The 25,692-nt window shown below is 39.3% G+C and overlaps 1 protein-coding gene across 1 annotated transcript; it reads left to right on the forward strand.

Moving 5' to 3' along the window:
- Nucleotides 1-736: 736 nt before the first annotated feature.
- LOC142397322 (neuronal acetylcholine receptor subunit alpha-3-like) lies at nucleotides 737-22,260 on the forward strand. The gene is made up of 7 exons (XM_075480666.1): nucleotides 737-931; nucleotides 14,187-14,326; nucleotides 14,446-14,490; nucleotides 14,587-14,696; nucleotides 15,397-15,604; nucleotides 16,496-17,497; nucleotides 21,345-22,260. The coding sequence occupies exons 1-7, from the start codon at nucleotides 877-879 to the stop codon at nucleotides 21,468-21,470; spliced, it is 1,686 nt and encodes a 561-aa protein (XP_075336781.1). The 5' UTR covers nucleotides 737-876; the 3' UTR covers nucleotides 21,471-22,260.
- The last annotated feature ends 3,432 nt before the right edge of the window (nucleotides 22,261-25,692 follow it).

Genomic DNA, 25,692 nt, shown 5'->3' on the forward strand with positions numbered 1-25,692 from the left:
GTCCCCTGACATGAAGTAAAACAATCTTAAAACCAAAACTCAAGGCATTGTGCAAAGTAAAAACTAACAAATTAGTTCTCTTTTCTTCGGTCTAAAGCATCTACAGTAAATTTCCTTAAAAAAAACTATTCTAGATTCTCTTGTTCCAGATTGTTTTTAGTGCAACTCCATACAGTGCTGCAATGCATCAATAGCTTTCCATTATTTGAAATGGGCAGACACTGCGACTCTCAAAACTATCATGGAGCAGCTAATGCTTTAAACTGTCTGAGCATTGATATGCCTACAAAATCAATTAAGTGACTAAATGGGTCATACACAGCTCAGTACCTAAAATATAAGATCTTACTGTGTGTGGAGGTGTGTGTGCAGCTCATAACTGTGTGGAGCAGATGTGGGGATACTTCTTTGGAATTGAGTTCAACGTTTATTTTGTTCTTTTTCAGAGGATTGTTGGCAAATGCACACAAATCTACATAACTTGAAACTGCTTTCAGCCAGGAAAATCCAAAAGATGTTCTTGCTGTGGGACAGAGCCCCGAGAGTCCTGGAGCCATATTTTTGAAAATATCTTTATTTTACAAACTAATCGCCTCTGACTCATTGTGAGTCAGGTCGCTAGGTTTGGCCCGTGGGTGAGAGGGAGGGTGTGATGATGAACAGGAAGAGAGGTGGTTGGGAGAAGAGGAGAGGCGGGACGAGCAGAAGTTGTCCATGTCGGCAGGGCGCACCAACATCTCCATGCTCGGGAGCGCAAAGGGACATGTTTATCTAATCTTAAGGCTTCACAAACGTCTGCTGTGGGTCTCTGACGGCAATCCGCAGTTTTGCATCACCGTTTACTCACAAAAAGCACCACCAGGCGCCGATGTATAGATGAATTTCTCCGAGAAACTAACCGTACTCCTGCTGGTGGTCTTCGCCGCGCAAGGTAAGACACGGCGCGCATTGTGGATACGAAACGCCAAAAAAGTACTGTTTTAGCATTGTGTTTGGGACATGGTCAATTCATCTATTTAATTGCTTGTTATAAAGAGATGAATCTTAGCTGCCAATTTCACCTCAAGGCTCTTTCAAGCGCTTCTGGAGTCAAAACAAACTGCATTTACTCCCCTTGCAGAGACGAGGCTGGATAATTCCATTCAGAAAGCAATTAAACTTTACTTCATGAATTTACCTTCATGCTCTTTTTGCATTTTGATAATGATGAAAAGATGGAATGCCAGTAAGTGGAGGGCTAGAAATTTTGAGGTTATTCTGGGAGTTCACAAGCTTACATTACGTAGTAAAATAAGGGCTGGTCTTCTCATTTTAATGTAAGAATATGTTGTGCATTACTCTACAGAGATATACTGTCTTCTTCTCTACGTTTTTGTGCTCAACTAATAGCCCACTTTCCTGTGAAATCTAATACCATACATTCTTTTAAAACTTTTAAAGTCATTGTTTTGCTGTGGGAGGTTGCAGGAATAAGGAAATAATTCAGACATGATATTCCAACTCGGACATTGGGTGTAATTTTTGATTATCACGTGTTTACATGTTACAGTTACATGTGGCAGTAAAGTTGATACCTCAGCCTTTGGAGTTACTGTCAAGCAGCAGTCACTGAAAAGCGAGCAAACACATGGGTGACTTAAGTACTTCTCTACACCAAAAGCTCAATAACTGTCAGTTGCAATTTCCTCCCTGGATTTTTCAGATACAGTAGGCACGAAGGCTTCCATAGAGTCAGGGGTCATGGTTAGGAACTGTAAATCTTGCTCAAGGGTCATGGCAATCAAATGGATGCCAGCGGTAATTTGGGCACGTTGTTGACTATCTACTGGTGAGTCTTGAATGAACCACCATTTCCCTTGTGATTTACATCACAGCTTAATGAAACAATGGCTATATATGTTGACAATGTGCTTTTGTTCTGAGATTGTGCTTCTTTAAGCCTAAACATGCGGCAGTAAAACAATGTGAAATGTGCCTTAGCATCTTCTCATGCTTATATTTTCTGAAGATGAAGTTTCTATACTGCACATCAAAGACAGAGGGCAGTAACTATTGACAGCAAAGAGGTTTTTGGCAGAGAAACTACCGTATGTGACAAAATGTTGTAATTTCTTTATTTTATTAAACAAGAAGAAATATGTGTTAAGATTTCTCTGTGCTGTTTTATTTTTGCCAAAAGGTAACTGAAACAGTTAGATTAGTATTGTGTCAATCTGGGAACCAACTGATTATTGTCTCAGCCTCCGGAGTTATCGTCCAATATTTTGGGGGGTATTCCGGGGAAGCCCTTGGATATCGAGATCATGGTTATCTGAGCAATTACTTCCTGTTCCGCTTCTCATTCAGTGTTTGAATGCAACTCCTCACCTCCAAAAAAAGCCCCCCTGGTTGTTTGTTCCAGCAGGAATTATGAACTATGTTCATATTTTTTCAAAATATGCAACTTTTTGCGGCCGATCAATCAAGCTCAAGTGAAATCTCAAATTAATGTGTCAAATAGGCTACTAATGAAATTACGTTCTGTAACTTATTAGAGCTCTGAGAGGATGCATTCAGGCCCAAAGCGTGATCTTTATCTGACCCCAACAAAATAAATGTGAACAGGGAAATTAAAAAAGAGCAAAAAAAAAAGAGAAAATAAGTCCCATTGTGGAAAGTGTTGCATGTAACTTGCATTGGTTAGTTTTGCACTACATTAGTATATTAGAGATTTAGCAGGTGCTTTAATCCAAACAGACTTTACATGTGAAGAACACATTGGGTGACAATGTTGGGTTCAGTATCTTGCCCAAGGAACTAATGGAAGTTGGGGAGTGAATCAGCAATCTTTCGAACCTAAAGACGACCACTCTACGCCCTGACCTATGGCTGCCAATTTTTATATATGCACATAAACTTTAAAGAGCAGCTGCAAACTTCAATAGATGTATTTCTTTCTTACAAATATTAGTGAATGCAATTGTTTACAAGGTGCAAAACTGTGGTTGGTAGTCACAGGATTTTGATAAACTTTGTAAATTGTAAATTCTTGTTGACTCAGTAACTTAATGCAAATACATAATTTTATTGTTCAGTGTAAATAATATACACTTGGAAAATGTTAGTTTATAATATTTCTTTATAAACTTATGTGGTCGTTGGTTTTGGTTCCGTGTCCCTCCTTTTCTTATATAGCAATATTAGCTATTTGGTGGTAATGTTAGTTCACTGGGCTCACTAGTTCACTCCAAGGCTACTTTACACTGAACAGAAAGTACTAAACAGACTTAGCCAATAAAGTGATAGTCAAATAGGCTAAGAGATTACCAGATTCCACCACGTGACAGTAAATGGTTAAACATTTCCAAGTGATGGCTAATTATACATGCAGTATGTCATGACAAAGACAAAACTGTAATCCCCTCAGACTACTGATCAGTTTCCATTCTTTTTTTGGTGGTTGGTAGAGTTAATTTTTTTTTTCAGTGCTTAGGATCTTTTGGAGGGTGAAGTCTGTTTGAATCTTTCTTACCCTTTCTGCTAGCATATACTGTATTTTAACAAAGCTGAATTCCCAATACAGTGACTCTCATTGAGATATTGTCTTTATTTTTCTGTCAGGAGGCAAAATTAGTCTGAAATTCTGGCTGAAAAAAAGCCCATTTGGATGCTATGGTCAATAACAGAGCATTTCCAAACTACTGCTGTGCTCAGATAAAATCTTGATTTTAAAACCCCTGTCTTATTTGAAAGAATCAGGATCTACAGAAGTTAAAGATAGGTGTGTGAAAGGATTTTAGCTGTATTTACATGTACAGTGATCAAACAGACGAAAAGTTAAAAGAGTTTTTTGTGACACAGGCTAAATGTTCCCATCTAACCCTGAGGACAATATTGTGCATGCACAAGAACCTCACAGGCGCTGCTGTCCATGGAACTAGTTGCTGCCTTTTTAAAGGCGCAGAGGCAGAAATATGTGTTCCTGCAGTAGCAGGGAAGAGACTTTGCTCTTGCAGGGCAATACTGGTGACAAAAAGGCAAAACAATTTTAGGTTGCAACATCAACCTGGAGTGAGAGTCAGCTAAGCGTGAATTGTAAAAATCTCACACTCAGTCTGTGACACTTGAGGACGTTGGTTATTGAAAACAATGGCCTACTAAACTATGATGTTCAAAACTTGATCTAAACAACTCTTTGGTTTACTATGTTTGCGCTTCATTTCAGCATTTTCTTTTTATTCATTTCAAAAAAGTTTATGACTGTTTTTTTTATAGTCCAATTGAAGGTATTCCTGCCTTGTAGAATCACATGTACTCTTTTAATGTATTCTTTTTTTAAAATATGTAACAAGTTAGACAATCTGTAAATTAATTTAGCTATAGCTTCACCTGAGGTTGGCTTAGCTGACATTTATGTTTGTGCAGCAGCGAGTTTATGCTGCTTCTTCAAACAATGGCGACTGAAAACAGGTATACCTGACTTGATAACAGTGCAATTCTGAGTATGTTGGAAGCTAATAGATGTTATGCAACAGTCGGGTTTTCTGAAATTACTGAAACTCAGACATGAAGACGGATGTTATAGATGAAGGTGTGAACAGCTGTTGAATCAGTTCAAGTCTATGCATGGGCTGGAAGATCCTTGAACATGCAAACGGCATATAGCTTATATTTGAGCAAGCCAGTAGGCCATGCAAATATAGATATTAGAAAATTGTGGGAGCATTAAATAAATAGGCAGTAGGTTCAATCTAAATAAGGAATGAGTTCTTTCATTTCAAGCACCAATTGCAGGAGCGAGTTTGTTCGGGATGTGATTCCTTGAGGCCTCCCTTTGGGAACAGCATTAAGTGCCTTTATTTTGTCACACCCCAGTTGTCTTGTGAAAGATGCTGTCTTCACACATCCTGTAACCTGACCCAGACTCATAGCTGAGGTGATGGGATGTGTTCCTGTTTGACACGTGGGAAGAACTTCCTTAATCCTTTCTTTTATACCTCTCACCGCCATTCTCCTCAGCTGGAGAGATTTGCTACAGCTTTGCTGCTTTGCCCTTGAACTGAGGGAATTTAAAAAGAAAGCAGAGTTTGAAACGCTGTCAGTGCTCTCACGGCTGAACAGATTTTGCTCAACTCAGAGGAAATCCACTCTGTGTTTTCTAGCTAGTTAGAAGTGTTTAACTTGGCACTTTAAGGATAAAAAAAAAAAAAATTAGAAAAGAGAGGATTTTGTCCTCCCCTTCCCTTTTCCCCATTCTGTCATCTTCTTCTCATCAATCTTTCTTTTACTGTGTGGACTTTTGTATAAACAGGGACTGTGCATATAGATAAGAAAAACACACTGACACACACACATACATTCCCATTGGGGGCCTTATTGCAGAAGCTACAGAAGGTATTGTCAACTGCCATCCAGGATCTGGTGATTTGTCCCCAAAACAGAAGAAATGCTGATCCTGCAGTCCATTGGATTTGGGTATTTTAGTCAGAAATAGCACCAGCTGAACGAGCTTGGAGGTAAAGAATAAGAGATCAGTACAGCAGGGGGCTGTTTGTTGGACAAATGGCATTTTAAAATAAAGTCACAGCCTGTGGGATAGATTGTGGTGCACATTACCATATTATAGGATAGGATGGGCTCTTTCAGGTTGGAATGGTTAGACGAGTGAAATTGCATAACGCATTTCCCTGCAGCATCATGCCTGCAACATCTCCAGCAGAAAATAGCTGAGAGAGAAGTTCAGCCACGCCTGCATTATGCTCATCTGAATCGCATTGCATTTCAGGCTTGACCTCTTATCTCACTTTGTCGTGCATTTTAATGGGCTCTGACAGAGTAAAGAATTCCTGCCCCTGAACTAGCTCTGGCCAAGAGAGCAGCCAGCGCAGGTTGTTGATAATTTAAAAGATTGTTTGCATTTTAAATCTGCTGAAGAAACAGTGATACGACAATCAAACATAATGGGTACCTATCACCAGTTGTAGCAGGGATTTACGTAGGTCATGTCTCCGTCACACTTATCTGAATCTGCTCGCATGGCTGGATCATCAAGAACATTTACTTCTCAGACTTTTAAAGCCCATCTCAGCTTTGCTTGGAACTACAGAGCAGCTCTCTGGTTTTACTCCCAGAAGCAATATAGTTGTATTAAAGTCTGACAGGCAATCAGTGTATATGCGTGTGCCAGTGTGTGGCTTAAGGACTGTGAGGCAGCTTTAGGATCCTCTTAACGCGATTGTCATGTGATTATTGCTACCAAACTCTGGCGCACACATGCTGTATAACCACCAGAGGCGGAAGCCTTATTCCACCCTCTTATAGATTGGCTTAAAGCATCTCCCTTCCAACATACAGACACAAATACACCTCCTCCTCTAAACAGCCCCAGTGCCTGATTCCTTAGGGAGCACATCCTGGCTTCTTTGCTGGCTGTGATCTGAGTAACACTTCAGGATGGAAGGATAGAAGGTGAGAAATAGAAGAAGTTCAGTAATGGGCCCATGATGGAGCACAGGCATTTTTTTCCCCTCGCATTTCTGGCCCAGTTCCTCCTCTTAACCGCTTGTTATTTTTTATCGAATGGCCTTGGTTGCTCTTGTGAGTTGTTACCTTTTCTGTCATGGGTTTTTCTCAACAAGTCCTCCAGCTGGAACGGGTCATATAAGTTGTACGTTCATACCCTTCCATATGGCTCATAATCATGTCCTGTAAGCTACTGACCCTGCAAGTGGTCAGAAGGGAAATAGGACTCACATAACCATTTTCACAGTAAAGGAGATTTAATTCTCAAATCTTTTGTATGACAACCTACAAAGTTCTCGAGAGGAGGAGAGGGTTTGGGCGGGTTATGATGCAATTAGGTGCTGCAATTTCAACCATGGGCCTTTGTGTGATTGAGAACATTCTTTTTACAAATTACCATCACCTCCCCCATTATGTTGTTTATCTTAGTTATATGTAAACACAACATATTAGGATGAAACGTGTCATTTTCTGGAAAAAAAACATCACTTGGTTAGGGATAGAAATAGTGTTAGAAAACAAACATGCATGAACAAACACCATGCAGGCAGATGTACCAAAGTATTTCCCCAAGGTACTTCCCAGGGAGAATGACACTCATTTTTTCAATAGCCCCGGGATAAAGGTGAAGGTAGAAATACAAACACACACCCCAGGCTATTACAGTTCACAGCAATACTCGTATTAAATATCTGTTAGAGAACCTTAAAAGCTGATCTTCTTAAAAAGCGGAAAACCAAGCCTAGGTATACATTAGAGAAGAGCAAGATTAAAGTATATCATCAAGCTTTTCCCAAAGATGACAATCTCTTCTTACTATGAAAAATAAATTGTGGAAAAAGAAGATGATCATAAATGATAATGTAGCAGACATTTTTATCTCAAAGGGCTCGGAATCAGGAGGAAACGTTGTGTATTTAGGGCATAGATGTTTACAAAATTTTTGAATACTGATTCAGTCAGTGTTGCTGACATGGATGATAGACAAACCAGAACAAGCATCACTTCAAGAGAGATAAGCAAGCACTGGTAATGATTCCCTGTAGCTGTGTCTTTCAGATTTATCTCTCAAGGTAAGAGTGTTGCAGAAGCACACTGTTATAATTTCACTTTCTGCTGCAACATGTCTCATAGATATGTCTACCTGCAGGTACCTTTCAGGTAAACTTTTGACAGTCCCAGATGTAAATGGTTATTATTTCGTAAACTTACCGCTTTACAAACAACTGACTAATTCATTTAAAATTGGCATAGTTCACAGACACATTCATCCTTTACATTGAGTCCAGCTGCAGATGCAGTGTCCTGAATCAAATATCATGCAGTGAAAAGATGCTCTTTATGCACAAATCAGAGTACAGAGTTGGAAAAATGTTAAGCCATGAACTACAACAATTTCCAACACAGACAAAACAGTCCTGTGGCATTGTGTGTGCATGTTGATGCACTGACTTACGCAACCATTATTTCAGCATATGAACATGCTCTTTATGATTGTATATACATACTTACCAAAGGAGTTTTGAACCACTACATGTCCAGCTGCTAGGACGGGGGGGGGGGGTACCTGATGCCCCGATGTTGAGTGTGCTTCTTCAAAGGGATTCAGTGTCAAGGAGCTATTTCCAGGGGGAAGCAAACAAAAAGTTTTTGACTGTCAAGGGACACGCTGCTGCACCCAGACAGGCCAAACACACAGGCTCAACATCATTCAGCTCTACCTTCTTGTCAGAGACTTCAGCGCCTTGGAACAATAAAACAGAAGACAGTAACAGGCTGTCACAAAACATCATACCAGACATCCCTGAATTGTTCAAGCAAAAGACGACCATTAGTTTCGTCTGCGCCAAGCACCCTATGCACTTCCCAACAGCAAGCATGAGCGCAACATCAAGGTTTGCCAAAACATGTTCTTTCTATTTGTTTCCACTTATTTAAAAAGCACCATTTTGTAGGTTTTCTTGGCGTTTTCGCATGCCCTTGTTTGCAAGACTGCTCGAGACTGTCAGATATATTTGAAATGTAAACATACCTGTTTGAGAAATTATCTCATTATGTTTGGTTTTTTTGTCCTTTTATTAGTATTAATTCTTAATGTTATTGCATTGATTCTCTTAAAATATATTGTTGCCTAATTTGAATATTCTTCTACCTAAGAAAATGGGTTTACTTTATAAAATATGCATAGAAACACACAAACACCAATATACATGACAAGCTTTCATGCAATGACAATGCACATACTGTGGGTTAAGCACAATATGCTTCATGAAATGACCACAGCAAATGCAGTTACCACTATGGATCCTCTTGTGTGTCATTCATGTCAAAGTTGGGCCACCAAAACCCCCAGAGAGTAGGGACACAGTATCTTACTTTGCTCTACTTGTTCTTTCATCCTATCTCCCATCTCCCCTCCCCACTGCCTCTCTTCCTTTGTATCTTTTCTTGATGCACTCATATACACGGTCAGTGGTGTATTTTCAGAGGGTAATTAGTTCTTTCTGAGTGTCCACCATTGGCTCCCAGGCCCATCCTCTTAAGCACTTGCCTGATCAAAAAGTCTACCACAGGCCACTGGTTTTTCTACTGATTTAGGTTCCTGAACCCACAAGAGAAAAAGACACACTCACTGTTTGCCTTCCTAATTCGCAATCATTGTGGCTTTTTAAGGGGGAAATGCGTGACCTCTTGGCTTGGTTTAATGTGCATCAGTACAAAGGCTTATTACATTACAAAGGGAGGCTAAGAAAAAAGATACACATCTTGTAAAATGAAATATCATATCTCTATTCTGTTCTATGACCATCAGGCTTATTTCCAATGGTCCCGTTATCAGGGACAAAGATAGTCCAGACAAAGGTGATTAACATTTTTACTCTGAAGACATAGAAACCTGAGCTGATAAAAGAAAAGATTTTCATGGTGATGACTCCTGGAAATATTAAAATCTTTTAAATGCACATTTAGGTATAGTTATGATTAAAGCTCAAAGAGGTAATTTAGATTGGACTTCTCTCCTTATCCCATCATAAAAGCAAGCTAATTAATGACTGAAGTAGCTCTGACTCTGCTGCGATACATAGTGATAAATTGGCTTTCAGCTTGTTAGTGCTGGGCTTTTTCTGGTTGACCCATTATGTAACAGACAAAAACAATGGACAAAGAATTTAGCTGGTGGCAAATTGGTACCTTGTTCAGCTTTGAATTGGATGGCTTTACAGCTTTCTTCCATTTAGTATGTCATGTATACTTCACATTTCATACAACTGATATCCATGCTATCCATTGTGGTTATTCTCAGTTGTTTCTGGTTTCTTCTATTCTTCTATTTACCAGCTTCCTCTGGGTCAAATCCTGGGAAAGGAACTGTGGAGTAAGCGATTCTGAAAATTTGATTTCGTACGATACTAGCTGGACCAACATGTTTACATTTAATTTAAATTTCTGGTTTTAGTTGTCCTGCGATGGACTGCTACCCTGTCTCTCGTCCAATGGCTGCTGGGACAGGCTCCAGTTAATTTAGCTTGAGTTTAATGTGCCCTTTTTCTTGATTTTGATTAGAATGGTTTAAACACAATCTAAGTGTTGGATCAAAACTTTGCAAACTTAGTATATTAGGAATATAATTCTACAGATAGAGTTTTTAGCTTTAAATGTATTTATGTAAGAGGGACGTATTAACTCATGGAAGAGTAACTGCAAAACATGAACTCTTACAGATTAACTGCTGCAGTGCACATTAAATCCAGTGATGTGGTGAGCTGTAAAGGTATTGTATAATCGGCGGAGATGAAGGAGGGCAAAGGTTATAATTAGCCTAAAGGCTACTTGAGATCTTCATTGGCAGAACAAGTAAGGGGAATTGAGGGAGGGACTGTTCTGAGAGAGGAAGAATAAAGTATTAGCTTAATTTTTTTTTTTGTGGCAAAGAACAAAAGGTCCAATTAACTGACTGATTATAATTGCTCTGCTTTTCCCTCAGCCAATTAGAGGCTTAAGCAAGGTTATGGCAGCACAGCAAATCAGTGAACGGCAGGAAGTTTTAAGGTAGGTACCAAGAGCGTGAAATTACACAGGCGTCTCTAGAGGAAGGCCTTTTTATCAAGTTTTAAGACACAGCTCGCCTCAGCCAGTGACCTCAGAAAAGTTATGAGTTTTCAAACCCACTAAGCACTGGAAGTACAGTTGATTCAGTTTTCTTTTAACCTAACCTAACCTAACCCTGCTTTGTGATATTCATCAAATTCAAACTAAAATAATCAAGATCAAGGTGGTGAACCTGATGAAAGCAAAGCGGCTGAAAACATCTGAAGGATTTAATATGATTGCAAATGTACTTTTTAAGTCAGTGGACATAAATTACTTCTTTCTTCTTCTTTCACTAATATAACTATGACTCTCACCTCACCATGAACTGCAGGAAATGATTTAAAATCAGTGTTGCATGTAAAATATGGGGACAAATTTAGTCACTGCACATTCGACTGTTTTTCTGCAGAATGCTATTTGTGTTTTTCATTTTGACCTTAACATGGGACTGAATTTAAGCTGGATTCACATGCCTGTGTTCATTTTCTAATGTGCACTGCATGATGCCATTACATTAAGTGTTGCCTTAGTGATTGAAATCTAAGCTCAGTAACCCGAGTCTACCCGTGTGTTCGCCCTGTCGTAATGCATTTCTGTATTGTCATTATTAGACTCTTACATTTATAGGCAGGTATTGGATTCATACAGCACCACCAATAAAATAACTTTCATGTCTTGACAAGTTAGAATAGATTTAGCAAACATGAGCAAATGAAGCAGACTCTCAAAATGAGAGCTGAGACACGCTGTGAGCTGAGACGTCTGGAAAATATTCATCACAGTGTACTCCCCATGGCAATGAATGGAAGAACAGATTTATGACATTACTGTATAGATAGTGAATGTGACATATTTGTTTCAACGTAAAGTCTCTTAAAAAAAATTGCAAGCCTTTATTAACGCATCATCCCGACTGAAAGTCGATTGTTATCTGTGGGGAATGTGGTACAATTTTCTCATGTATAGAGGAGACATCGCACATGTGAAAAATAATAAAGATGCTAACACCTTTGGGAAAGGGAGCAAAGACTGCTGGAAAAAAAGGGATTTGTGGGAAACTCTGCTGCCAAATTTTTCAAACCAGCAAAAAAAATAAATTCACCTGGTGAAACAACGTCAACATCGGAGTGGGAAAAATGAAAGAACGCCTCTAAGAAGTCAGATTTTCCCAGATGGGATAGAAAACATTAAACCTTGTTCTGATAGAGCATTGGTACCTCATTTATTTTATAAAGTTACGTCAGCTATAGAACTGCTGATGATAATTTGCTCTTGATAGCAAAGCAAAGGAGTTTCAACTGTCCTCTGATTTTTTCAGAGTGATTCAGGGTGAAAAAAGTTCCTTTTTTCGTTATGTCTTTTTGATAGTCCTCTTAAGAAATGGCAAGATAAAATAGTAAATAGAAGAGTGTCAAAGTTAGGTTGTGAACTAGTTTTCTGTTCTTTATGGTTTGTTTAGGGTTAACTGACTTGGATTGAAAGTTAGCCATTAAATATCCATGTTTAATTTATTTTTTGTCAAGGAAACAAATCCTTTTAGGGAGTGTGGCTATATGGATTGTGCTCCACTTGCCCTTTTGGTGAGACACATTCACCTCCATCTCTGGGATGGTTCATGCAGCAGTTCACTAAGTGCCAGTTTGATGGCTTTGTGCTGTGTTAAATATGTGCATCGCTCTCTGACTTGAAAGCTGTGATGGAAGAGGTCAGTCTAAGCGCCTCAAAGCATTTGTTCTTATTTGCCTCAGTGATTATTCTGTCAGTTTGTAGAGCACGGAAATAGACATGGTCAATCTCTGTTGTCATGTGTTTGAGAGATGAATGTAACAAAGGAAACCTGGGATGAAGATTAGTTAAGTTAGAGTATTTGCATTTTAACAGCAATGCATAAAGGGTGTCAAGCTCATTGTAGCTACTAGACACTGGAGTAGCCTGTAGTGTTCCTTAGGGTTGTTCTGGTGGCGTGAGTGTGTGCTGTCTCAAGTGGGGCAACATTTTCTGCTTGGACAGGCTTTGGTCTATGTGCCATGCCAAGCACCATGTGTTACTAGTGCCAGTTTTCCACAATCTGACCTCCAGCACACACACCTCTGAAAACACTCAAAACCAAAGACCAATGGACACATCTTTTTTTATTTTTTTCGTAAAGCATTCTGTGTGGTTTTGAAATACCCGTCATAACGCACTTCATGCTAAGAAAGGCTGATTGAAAAACTTAAAATTTCTAAATACAGTCAAGTTGTTTTTTTTTTTTTAGATTTGAATGAGGTAGGTTTTCTTGTGCTTGTCTTTTTCTTTTGGTTTGAGAAAAATCCATTTTGTAAAATGAAGGTTGGAAACACCTTGTTCTTACCTTCTAAAACACAAGCTCTCAAAACTGTTCACATGGATTATCTGCTGTTCTCATGTCAAAAAAAGATGGTGATAGATGCTTACAATAAAGAATAATATATTTTTTTAATTTGCCAAAGACTTTTCTCTCGTATGGCAAGTGGAACCATTTTATTTCCTTTTTTATTTTTATTATGTTTTTCCACCCAATACTATACAGTCCAGGTTATTCTCTACAAATAGTTTCAAATTTTATTGCACTTTTATGTAACATTCGAAAAGATCACTTCAGATTTGCATGATACATGTAGGGCAAAATGGCTAATCACTGCACAGTTTGAATACAAATTTCCCAAAATCTAACTGAGACCCCCACTTCTGTGTTGACATGCAGAAAGGTTTGACTTTATTTGCTTCACAACTGCCATATTTACAAGTATAACTGAGGTGATTGAAATTTTTTTCTGTGTCATAGTAATCCAGTGGGACTGGGGTATCTCATAAGAGAACAAGTGTATTATGGCACAAAGAAAGATTTCTGTGGACCTCAGAAAAGACTGAGGTTCTGAAAGCACCCACTTGTGTGTATTACAGTCTAGTGTAACATAGCCTGTATTTTCACCTCCTGACAATACTATACGTATTTCTTTATTAGCTTCAAACCATTTAATGTGGCTTATTTGCTAAATATTAAGAGTTAAACCTGTTCTGTTTGTGGAATGAGCTATAATTCTTCGAGGTTGAGATGCAGGACTGATTAACCATCACTGCAAAAGTTTAGTTGCAGTTCTTGCTGCTCCACGGGCTCCCAGCAGACTTTGCATACGTAAACATTCTCTTTTCTATGAAAAATAACAAGTATTATCTCACATTTGTTAATTTGGGTTTTCTCTATCCTCTGCTATAACTCAAAGTAGAAATAGGAAAATCTTTTAAGGGTGAACCTTCAAGCATCACAATTTGCGCCTTGTAATTTCCTATGCTTCAGTTTGTGTGTCTTACTCTCTCTCTCACTGTTGTATTTTAGCCTTGATGTGACAAGGCATTAATATTTGAGTCTCTGTAATAACTTTTTTAGCAGACACTGACATTAAGTCCCTCTGAGTTACTGGCCTTTCAGAAACCGTGGAGCCGTTATCATCTTGGATGACTCCACAAAGCCACATATTAACACAGTCAGTGTAAAGTAACAGTGTTTTCACGTTTCTCAATCTGCTAATCTTCAATATCTTCATCCTCTTCCTCTTCTTCTGCTTCTTTAGGCTGTTCTTCATCCAAGGGAGAGGACAGATTATTTCGAAGGCTGTTCCGAAGGTACAACCAGTTCATCCGACCAGTAGAGAATGTATCTGATCCAGTTACTGTGGAGTTTGAGGTGTCCATATCACAGCTCGTCAAAGTGGTAAGAACACAGATCCACTGAAACAAACAGCCATTCTGAAATATACACTGTATCAAATGTTTCAAGTGATAATGTAACAGATCTGTTCACCAGACGTATATCCTTGTTTGCTCTTTTAGGATGAGGTGAATCAAATTATGGAAACCAACCTGTGGCTGAGACATGTTAGTACTGATTGTGTGTCATCTTTCATGAGATGTGTTGCGTAACGTGCACGCTCATATTAAAAGCTGGTTGTTTCTACTTTGTCCTTCTGTCAGGTGTGGAATGACTACAAATTGAAATGGATCCCCGTTGAGTATGATGGGATTGAGTTCATACGAGTTCCATCCAATAAGATTTGGAGGCCAGATATTGTCTTGTACAACAAGTAAGTTTTATTGCACAAAGGCTGAGAAGTGCAGGTTCCCATGCTCAGATTTCTAATGCAGATGTCTGAGAGACATAGCTGATTTCAAGTGATCATAGTGTTTTGATTTCCACGTGTACATTTTTTGTAAAAACTTTGAGGTGTGCAATGAGTGCTGTTTTCTGCCTTTTGTTTTGCTAGTGTGCCAGATAGTGCAAATACTTTTAAACACTAACCTTTCCTCAAAGGAAGTACGCATGTCCCACCTATTTGTATTACATCATTTATGTTACAGCTGGCCATCAAATAAAGTAGTGTCATGACATCAATGTAGCTTTTTATTTTTCTCTTTCATTTTTCTATTTCTTCATGGATCCAGTCTTAGATCAAAATGTGTTCGTCCACAGTGCAAAACTTAATACTTTTACCACAAAGGACGTCAGTTTATGAGATGGCATTTTGTTGGGATGGAACACGTCATCCTGGCATTGTTTGATCTCTTTGGACCAAAATCATGTTTTATTCTCTAAAATGAATCTGGTCATTTTTTAAGTGTATCTTTGCAGTACCGTAACAAAAGCAAGCCTTTACTGAAAATAGCAATATGTATGATAACAATAGGAAACTAAGTCTAAAAAAGCACCAAATACTTGGTACTGATAACAATGTTTGCTCTGAATCCTATGACCTCTTGAGTTTAAATGTAAACGCTCTCTCACAGTGCTGTAGGGGATTTCCTGGTGGAAGACAAGACCAAAGCTCTGCTGAAGTTTGATGGCACGATTACTTGGGTTCCTCCAGCTATATTCAAATCCTCCTGCCCAATGGACATCACATATTTCCCTTTTGACTATCAGAACTGCTCCATGAAGTTTGGCTCCTGGACCTATGACAAGGCAAAGATCGACTTGGTGCTCATTGGCTCAAAGGTCAGAGACTGTCGGGAATCCTGTCTGTCTAGAACTTTTTCACATTTTAAATTTTCCTGTTATTTTCTACCTTTATTGGATATTTCTTTCAAGTTTTTGAGAAGAGGTGATGAGTTATAAGCAAAAAAAACCTAAGGTTTTGTAACTGTTGTCAGAGCTCTTTTTCAGGCTCCCTTCATGAAATGCGTTAACCCATGGATTCCACTGTGGCGCATTTTAGAGCTTCTCAGAAGCAGATTGATGCTCTTCCGCATCAAGCCACTCTAAACAGAAAATCCGGGGAGGAAGTCATGCGCGGGAATAACACACAAAATCAGGCCAAAAAAAGCCAAAAACCCATGCAGATCACTGCATTAATGCATTTTTTAATGCAACTATGGTAAAAGCATAGCAACAAAACCATTCCCATAAAATACTAAATTTGGGGGTCCCAGCATCCTATTTTCTTTAGATAACCTTTAACACATATTTCAACTCCAAACCAGAACTGTGGGTTTTGCCTCTCATTACTTACAATGAAACTGATTTAGGAACCAATGTGTTCTCATTTTGCAAGGCAGTTGGACTTTCAGCTGATTCATGCAATCAGTCCTGAGAAAATCTATCTTGCCAAACCAAAGTTGTTCCAGACCAGTCAGTGTCTTATACTACCGGACACATGAAGGCATTATTTATGACAGTCAAGAATCAGCTCCTAAGGAGGTCAGCATAGGTTTGAAGCATAAGTGGAATTTTATTTCTTTTTCACATGAATCAAAAATAGACCCAGAAACTTTTTTGGGAAAATATTTCCATGCAAAATTTTTGCATTTTTAAGAACGGCAATCTAAACGAAGCTCCATTTCTCTTAAACCTGTCTTGATTTTAACCTTTTCATTTTCACCTCACCAGGTGAACCTGAAAGACTTCTGGGAAAGCGGCGAGTGGGAGATCATCGATGCACCTGGATACAAGCATGACATCAAGTATAACTGCTGTGAAGAGATCTACCCTGACATCACCTACTCCTTTTACATCCGTCGCCTGCCGCTCTTCTACACTATCAATCTCATCATCCCATGCCTCCTCATCTCCTTCCTGACGGTGCTGGTCTTCTACCTTCCTTCGGACTGTGGGGAGAAAGTTACCCTGTGCATCTCGGTCCTGCTCTCCCTCACTGTGTTCCTGCTGGTCATCACTGAGACCATCCCCTCAACCTCACTCGTCATCCCTCTGATTGGCGAATATCTTCTCTTTACAATGATTTTTGTAACTCTTAGCATTGTCATCACTGTCTTTGTTCTGAATGTCCATTACCGCACTCCCATGACTCACACAATGCCGGAGTGGGTAAGGTCAGTCTTCCTTGGGGTGCTGCCCAGAGTTATGCTGATGAGGAGGCCTATCGACCAGGGCTGCTCATCACCTGCCAGAATTACAGGAGGGACGGGAGGAGGAAGCACAGGAGGTAGCAAGAAGAGAAAGAACAGCATAGGAGGAGGAAGTAGCTCGGGAAGTGTAAGTGTTGGTGGCATAACTGGGGGAGTAGCATGTCCAGCACTGGATAGTGGCTCAGGAGGAGGAGGAACCTCCTCAGCTGGCGGCTCCATGAACTGCGTGGAGTATGGCGAGATGAACCGCGACTTAAACCGGGATATGAACAGGAGGTGTCCCTATAGAGGCAAGGAGGTACCGACTCCTGTTCCACCCCCGATGGTGCCGCCTCCTCCCCCGGCACCTCAAACCCAGGGCCCCCCAGAGTCAGAGCTGCCCAAGGTGCCAAGGCCCCTTAACGCATCGTCACCGGTCAATGCTGTCGTAGCCTTTTCTGTGGTGTCGCCGGAGATCAAGCAGGCCATTGAGAGCGTGAAGTACATCGCAGAGAACATGAGGACCCGCAACAAAGCCAAGGAGGTACAAAATGTAGCAAATAGTTTGAAGTGTTCGTGTGCGTGTGCGTGAGTGTGTGTTGTTTTTTGTGCTTTGTGTGCTTTGTCTATTTGGGGTGTCTCTAGAAAATAATTAATAATACTAAAAAAAATTTATTATGTATCTCACTGAAAATTCCAAAGTGTTGAGTGGGAGAAGAGTCTCACAACATTGTATGAAAATAGTTTTAGTTGCTACTTTAAAGTGAAGCTGTGCCTAGTTTTTCCTCAAATGTCAGTTTGGTCACAGCAAACCCAGTGATTTACAATAAAAGATGAAGGTTTAAGCTTTTAACTGGCTGTTATTATATAATCCAATAGGTTTAGGGTGGTTGGTATCAAACACTGCGTGGGCTTTAGAATACTTTTTAAGCAGCGTCTTATCTCTACAGTAAATGGGTTGCACCTTTATGGAACAATTCCACCATTTTTACAGATCAGTCTACAGGTCTTGTGGAGCACTAATGAAAAAAGTTGTGGCATCAGCCAGAGCTGCGCTTTAAGTGACATCACTTGAGAAAAAAATAGGTTTTGGGGTGGATTCAGGAAGAAGTGAGTTTACTTGAATGCTGTCGCTCGACTCTTCCTGCTTGACACAGAACAACTCCTAGCACAACAAACAATGTGAGGACTTTGATCAAAGATTAATACCAGATTAATACCAAAAGAGGCAAAGTATTTTAACAACGCATACGTAATTCTAAATCAGCAAATCAGTGGTCATTGCAGGTAAATGTGTGAGTATGTAGTGTTCTTTAGGTAAATAAAAGTTTTTCAAAGCTTAACAAAACAAGAAATATAGTAGAGTCAGTGACAGACTGATGCAAAACTAAATATAAAGGCTTTATACAACCTTAGAAAACCACTATGAGTACCCGGAAACTCATACAGCATAAATCTCCCTAACTTTGATAAAACTGGCCAGACAAAAATAAATCTTACATTCTTACTAGATTTATTTTTTTCCGTTGGTGTATTCAATGGAGGAAAGACTAAAACTACGTTTTCTCCCTCCCAAAAAACCACGTGCTTTATAGCCGGTGGCCCGGCGAGCATAAACTATGGGCTGTGTGCTTTGATCGGAATATCAATACATTGCTATATCTTGAAACAGCAAGTTGTTGTTTGCTACAGTATCAAGATTTAAAATATTGTACTGTATATTGGAAAAATTTAATGCATTCATGGCTGATCTGACCTAGTTTCACTGCTGTCTTCTCTGCCTACGGGAAACTAAAGAGTGATACGAACATACGTGCAAAATGAGGCAAAGACAGCACCTTCTGTCCACAACAAAGACCTATCCATACCTTTAACTGTAACTAGATGCTGACTGAACCCTCAAGGCTTATTCTAATCATAACTTAGTCCTAAGAGCAAGAACTTGATCTTGAAAAACATTCAATTTTGTGGGACCAGACTTAGTTTATTTAGTTTAATTGAGTGATCAGATGTTGTCCCCACAATATACACAGCATACCAATGAGCAGATACACATATAACAATGCTAACTGCATGTGTATTACATCTACATAATGGGTTAATTTCTACCTTGTTCAGTAAATAGTGTAGAAACTGTTTGAACATGTCTATTTAGGGAGTGTAAATCTGCTTGTTTGTCTCAGAACTGGGGCTTTGTGTACGCCTTCCTCACACACTGGACAGTTCTGATATGTTTGTTGTGTCAGCTCAATCTTTTCTTAGAACCACTGGAATGTTTCTTTCATGCCTGCAAATTAGCCACGCTTCCACCTCCAACTGCACAATAGCATTATGGTCACTGCAGTCATGATCTTATTCTCCACACCTGATTAACTATATACAGCACTGTGCAAATATTCAGAGCTCCAAAAAGGCAGGTTACACCTCATTATAACTATGCCTGTTTGCTTGCCTGTTCAGAAACACTTTAAATTTAATCACACACCCTTTCGATTGCGCTATGTGATATGAGGAATAGAAACATCTAAAGTATACTAAATGTTTTCACAGTAGTGCACGTGTACACGTAAGCTTCATTCCCGCAGCAGGAACTAAGAAGTTTGGGGAAACTGTGAATTTCTATTTCAGGAACCAGGGTCTAAATTAAGTTCCTGAGACATTGTTTTACTTCTAAAAATCCCCTGCTTCGGAGGTAGTGCTCTCTGAAAGTTCAGAAACATTGAGTGCATGTACATGTTATACATATTTAATTTCAGTATTTACTCAATGACCCCATTTGCAAAGAAAATCAGTCAAAAGCAGTGAAACTTGAATCTCTGCCCACCCAGTTGTTGTTGCAGGGTTGCTTGTCCCTTGCATTATATGCCATTGCTGTTGGTTTAGTCTTTTGCATTACGGCCATTTCAGTCTGGCCAGGAGTGGAGCAGGTTGTGGCAGTGGTGTGCACAAAAATTCAATGTAAAAATAGCCAACGCATTTTCATTTTCTTCAGCAGGCTATTTTGCCTAATTTACACAGGCCTTTAAACCGTGGGAGAGCCTCGTGGCTTATTTAAGACAGTCTTTGCCTTCTGGAAAGACACCAGACAGCAGCAGCTGGCAGATACTTTCCAGCAGTCTGCACAGGAAGACACAGAAACATCACATCCTGTTTGATCTGATTTGGATTTAATAAAGGTTTGCCACTACATGTCTATATTGGTGTGTACTCATCTCTTCATCTTGTAATATTTGTCGGCGTTGCCAAATAAAATTCTGTTTAGGATATTTTCGATCAATCTGTTCGTGGCTCATCTTCAGTTTTACATGGATTCTTATGTAACTAGTATTATCATCACTCTGCAGCTGCATGAAAGTCAGCTGAACAGGCTCATTTAAACACATATTGAACAAAATATTACACAGACTATTAAACAAATTAAAAACATTGATCATTTGTCAAATATAGAGGAACGAAATATAAAACAACTACTAACACTGTTGGTATGTTAGATATTGGAACTGCCAGGGTTCTATATATAAAAACACAAAGTTTTTGGTTTAAAAAGTTAAATAACTAAAATCAGTCCAACAGTAATATGCTGTGGACGAGAACTATAATGTATTGTATATAGTTCATGATCTGATATTGATGGATTTAACCTCTCTGACTAAACAGTCATCAAATACTCAACATTTTACTGTGCTGACCAAATGACATTTTGAAAATAAAACAAACATAGTAACTCAGACTAAAAACAAAAAAAGCCAGTCAATAGCAACTTGGTATTGTTGAGCCAAATAATCAGCTGTTTGATCAGAAGAGAGATGTTTGCCATAATGTCCCGAGGCTGTGCAGATGGTGGAGATCAGCTGTTGCCACAGTTGCTCTCCACCATCTGCGCAACATCCATCTGCCACCATCTGGAACTGCAGCACCTTGCTCCAAAAACCGCAGTTACCTTGATCTTTAGAGATTACTGTTGTCTGTGTTTGCATGACAACCCGGCCAGTCGGAACAGAAATATATCTGGTATGCATTATGTGGAAATGGCTACACTTGGCCTATATTTTTAATAAACCCACAGACAACCAACCATCTGAAGAAACCAATTGATTCCCTAAAATAAAGTTCCTGGGACTAAAGGTTTTCAGTACATTACGTGGAATTACTGTTACACTGTAGAAATATCTCCAATATTGAAAATAGAGACAATGATGATAAGCATTGTTGGTTTTCTTACACTATACCTTACAGAAATACAGAAACATGGACCACCCCACCCCCACCCTAAACAGCTAGAGTTAACAGGAAAATGCAGTGAACTATTGCAAATGAATTTGTGTGATTTGGATATTTTGTGTTCGCTTTGTTTATGTACACACTGAAATTCTCTCCTTGCCTCTCTTCAGGTGGAGGATGACTGGAAGTACGTTGCCATGGTCATTGACAGGATTTTCTTGTGGGTTTTTGTGACAGTATGTGTGCTGGGAACTCTGGGACTCTTCCTGCAGCCACTCATCAGCTTCTTTAAATGAGTCACTTTGTCCCGACTCTTTTACTCTCTTCCTGTTTACTTCTGTTTGTCTCTCTGTATGTCACTTGAATTACTCCGGGAATTATCCCCCTCGTATTTGTTTCACATGAAACACCAGTGTGTCGCTGTCCTCCTTTTCTGCCTTTTGTCACTCCTCTTTTGTCTCTTGTTCCTCTCTGGTAGTCCATCATTAGCTTTCCCTTTTTCATTCCTCATACATTTTGCCACTACAGCCTGATAGCAATGCTGTTATCTGGTCTCCTTCTTTCCGTCACCATTTTTTTCCAACCTGAAATAGCACATCTTCTTCCCTTTGTTTTTCTCCTCTCTTACATGCTTTGACCTGATGCTGCTGACATTCTTTCACTGTCATCTACTGTCTCTCAATATGGCTGCTTTTCCAATATTTGTGTTGTACTAAAAATGTAGAAGAACCTCTTAAATAGGTTTATCACTAAAATAGAAGAAACTGAATGACTTTGCAGTAGCAAGTACAATAAAAACATTATGTTGTTGAGGACCATGACACCAGTCTCTTTAAGTTTAAAAGTCATTGGCATATAATTGACTGATTTTTAATGTTCATGCGTTGTTGTCAAATAGCAGCAACAATGTCTTTCTTTGTACATATCTTTGTAGAATATAGAAAAGTGAGTCGTGCATGGCTTCTGAGAAGGACACTGGCTATGGCTGTACACCTTTAATGATGATATGTTTTCATGAATAATCATGCATCGCACATGCATTCAGAACATCAGTGAAAACTGACAGTATATAGAAGCACCTTGAATAGCACAATGTTGATTAAACTTCTAAAGAAACTTGAAACAACAAAACAGACTCTTATCTTTTCTTAAGGTCCCAGTGTTGTCTTGGGTTTTTATTTTGAAAATGTAACTTTTTTCTCTTAGTATTAAGTTGTTTTGCCATATCTGTGATTTTCTGTTCATTCCTAGTTGCTGCCATCTATGTCTCATCACCCCGTTTGTACACATAAACGGGATGTTTTATCTTACCTCCTCCCAGAAAGCGGGAATGAGATGTGAGAAAGGAACACTTTGATTGACAAACCAAAACTACCAAATGAGAAATCCTTGGATGCTTTTTGTCACTTTAAAGTGATTCCAAAATATGTTCTACATATGGACACACAGGGTTTACACCACTTGATAGACACTTCTACACAGGAGAACACCTGAGTTCCCTTACTCTCACTCCTTCAGAAGCTTTCTTGCCCCTCTTCCCCTTCTGAATGGTTATTGAGGACAATGGAGGGATAATGCTTTTCTTGTTGAGAGAAGTGAGCAGAATAGATGCAGACATCAGTAATATATTTAAACTTTCTTTTTGTTTAATACCTACGTGCTTGTAGGATGTTTCAATAGAAAGGCCTCTGGTAGCTTCTGCGCGGGGACTAAATGTGCAGGTTGCGTATTTTCTTATGCTCAGGACCACAGTACAAGCAAAAGGTAAGCAGAGTAAAATCAGGTTAATCTTGATCTTTTTGTTATTCCGCAGGCTGAGGAAGCCTCTATTTACATGTCACATTTTAAAATAAGAGGTTTTAATCTAGTGCTGATCACCCATTTGCCTTTTTCACAGATTTTCCTTTGACTGCCACCAAAAATGAATCAATTTTACGCATGCAACAAAAGTATTGATCATCTTTCCCCTTTTTATATTTACACAACATCCAATTATTTGGTTGAAAGTGGAATGAATGAAAATGAGTGAACAACTATAGATAATACACATTGCTGAGTCGCTCACTCAGTACTGACTTGAAGTTCATATACAGCTGTGTCTAACCACTGTGTTGCAGGTGGTCATGATTTTGCATCAGTTATGGCTCAGTGAGCTTGTAATTGGGGTGAGGTGTCAGGGGACGTAGCCAGCTGTTGACCTATCAGATGTGATCTGATATGATATGTTTTGTCATACATTAGAAACACATAATTTGCCTTTTGATAACAAAAGCTAAAAAGTAAAAAAAAAATGAGATGCAAAGAAAGCAAAGAAAAGGATCAAGGGCTTCTTCTCGATTATCAGAAGTATTAATGTCTACTTTTTTAGATTGAGTATTGCATACTGCTGCCTGTACTGCACATGAGTCTTTACCCCTGATATAGGAACTACAATCAACTGCATGTAGCAACTGTGAATGCTACATTTTCCCATTTCACCCATCGTGTTGTTTTTGTGGGGACAAGTTTTATAATGCTTGTCTGGAAATTTGATCTGCAATGGTATTTTTGAAAAGATGAAACAGTTTTCCCCAGCGGCATGCACACTGAAGTACACAGGTTACGCACGCTACGAAAGCATGTGGGTTGGCCAAATCACAGAATGTGCAACTTTTCAACTTGCATCACAATATGAATAACAGCCAAAGAATCAAAAAGCCAAATTATTTCTCAAGTACATTTATTTATTTCATCTGCGGTTTGGCCACAGACTGCTGGCAACCTAACACCATCATTCCTAAATTTGATACTTAAACATAGGGGAATGCATGTCCAAAAAAATATTAGATAGTCAGCTGGTTGTTATACCACATTCTCCACAATATCAACACAAAGATGAACCTATACTATACAATAGCTTTTGTTTTGATTAAAATTATACATATTCAACATTTGACAGAAGAATTATGAGTATTCCAGCAATCTTTTAGGGAATTCAGGCCAGTGTGGTAAATGGGTAAAAATGATCTGTCTGAAATGTGTGTATACAGTGTCATATAAATCAGTGAGTACTCACTATAAAACTGAGTGAGTAGAGGTAAATTTTGTACTTTGTATTTTTATCTCATTCCCATCTTAAAGGTCATGGATGAGTTTGAGAGTGCCCGTCAGCTCTAGCACACTGAAAATTCAGGACGAAGGCGCAACGTACAGTCCTCTCCCCCTCAAGTCACATCAGAGTGTGACTGTGGCTCTGAGTATCCCACCCAGTGGCTCCAAACAGCTCAACCGTTGAGACTAATCCCTTGTTGTGTGTACTCAGTGAGCATGTAGACATTGGTGCAAGTGTGTGTGTGTGTTGAACAGGATAGTTACACATGTCATCTCAGGACGTGAGAGGGGTTGAGACGGTGACAGAGTGTGCGTATGTGGGAGATCATTTGTGCAGTCGGCACCGGAGGTCTCACGACACGCAGATTATAGGATGGAGGGAGTCTAACCATGGAGATGCAGCCGATGCTTTATCACAGACACATATAGTAAACTATCTGGCTGCCACAGAATGAGGAGCTCAGTAGAATATCAACCAGCATCTCCAACTATAATTGAAAGCAGTTGTGTGCTGCATGCAGTTTTCCCAACAGGCTTACCCCCAACTTACTGCATTGCCCCTCAAACTAATAATGTTGATGATGAAATGGTGAACAAGTCTGGACAAAGATGTTCTTCTTTGACTTCGAAGTTATTTTGAGAAAGACACTGAAATTCTTCTGGAAACTACAGCCACTTTAATCTGAATCTGAAATAGTGTTATTTCAAAGCTGTGGATCATTGAATAATGGGTCTTCAAGAACTTGGTTGCAGTCAGAGCAAAGTAGAGAAGCTGTAAGGCTCTTAGTGGAAATTTGAGGGATAATGCATTATTAAGCCAGAAACATGGATGAATATTTCACCTGATTCATCACTGCTGACTACAACCCTTGACTCCTGCTATCCAGAAGTCATGGGTGATGGACCTGCCACAGCCTTTGGATCTGTAGGAACTAATTTCGTCTTATTCATTATTTAGCATCAAACTGTTTGACGAATCGAAATAAATTCTGTTTACATGCTTTGTTTTTCATCTTTTACACACAGCCATTTCCATCTCTACACAGGTCTTTCTCCATCTTTTATTCTTGTATTTCTCTTTCTATATTTTTGTCCTTTCTATCGTAGTTTTTGGAACCACAAAGAAGCAAGCATGCTCTGTAAAGTTAGGGTGGAGTTTTACGATGCGATGGGGTCATACTGCAGACTGCAGAGGGGCGAATGGTGAATTAGGCTGCTCTCTTGTGTCATTGGGAGCAGAACGGTACACGCCTGCAGCCAGTCAACCATGGATAAGCAAAGGAGACTCTCAGCTAAATAATTCATTCCAATGGGAGCCTTCTGAACGCATGCACACACAAATGCAGGATGCTCTCCTGTTCACAAGTGGCTGCTATTTGAGGCAGAAAGCTGCACACTCCCACTACACAAAAAACATACAGTCACACA

This window comes from Odontesthes bonariensis, chromosome 13 (assembly GCF_027942865.1).
Source record: "Odontesthes bonariensis isolate fOdoBon6 chromosome 13, fOdoBon6.hap1, whole genome shotgun sequence".
Taxonomy (NCBI): Eukaryota; Metazoa; Chordata; class Actinopteri; order Atheriniformes; family Atherinopsidae; genus Odontesthes; species Odontesthes bonariensis.

Coding starts and splice junctions, on each gene's coding strand:
- LOC142397322 (XM_075480666.1), top strand. CDS start 877: ATGAATTTCTCCGAGAAACTAACCGTACTCCTGCTGGTGGTCTTCGCC. Junction 14,697..15,396: donor GATATTGTCTTGTACAACAA/GTAAGTTTTATT, acceptor GCTCTCTCACAG/TGCTGTAGGGGATTTCCTGG. Junction 17,498..21,344: donor CCCGCAACAAAGCCAAGGAG/GTACAAAATGTA, acceptor GCCTCTCTTCAG/GTGGAGGATGACTGGAAGTA.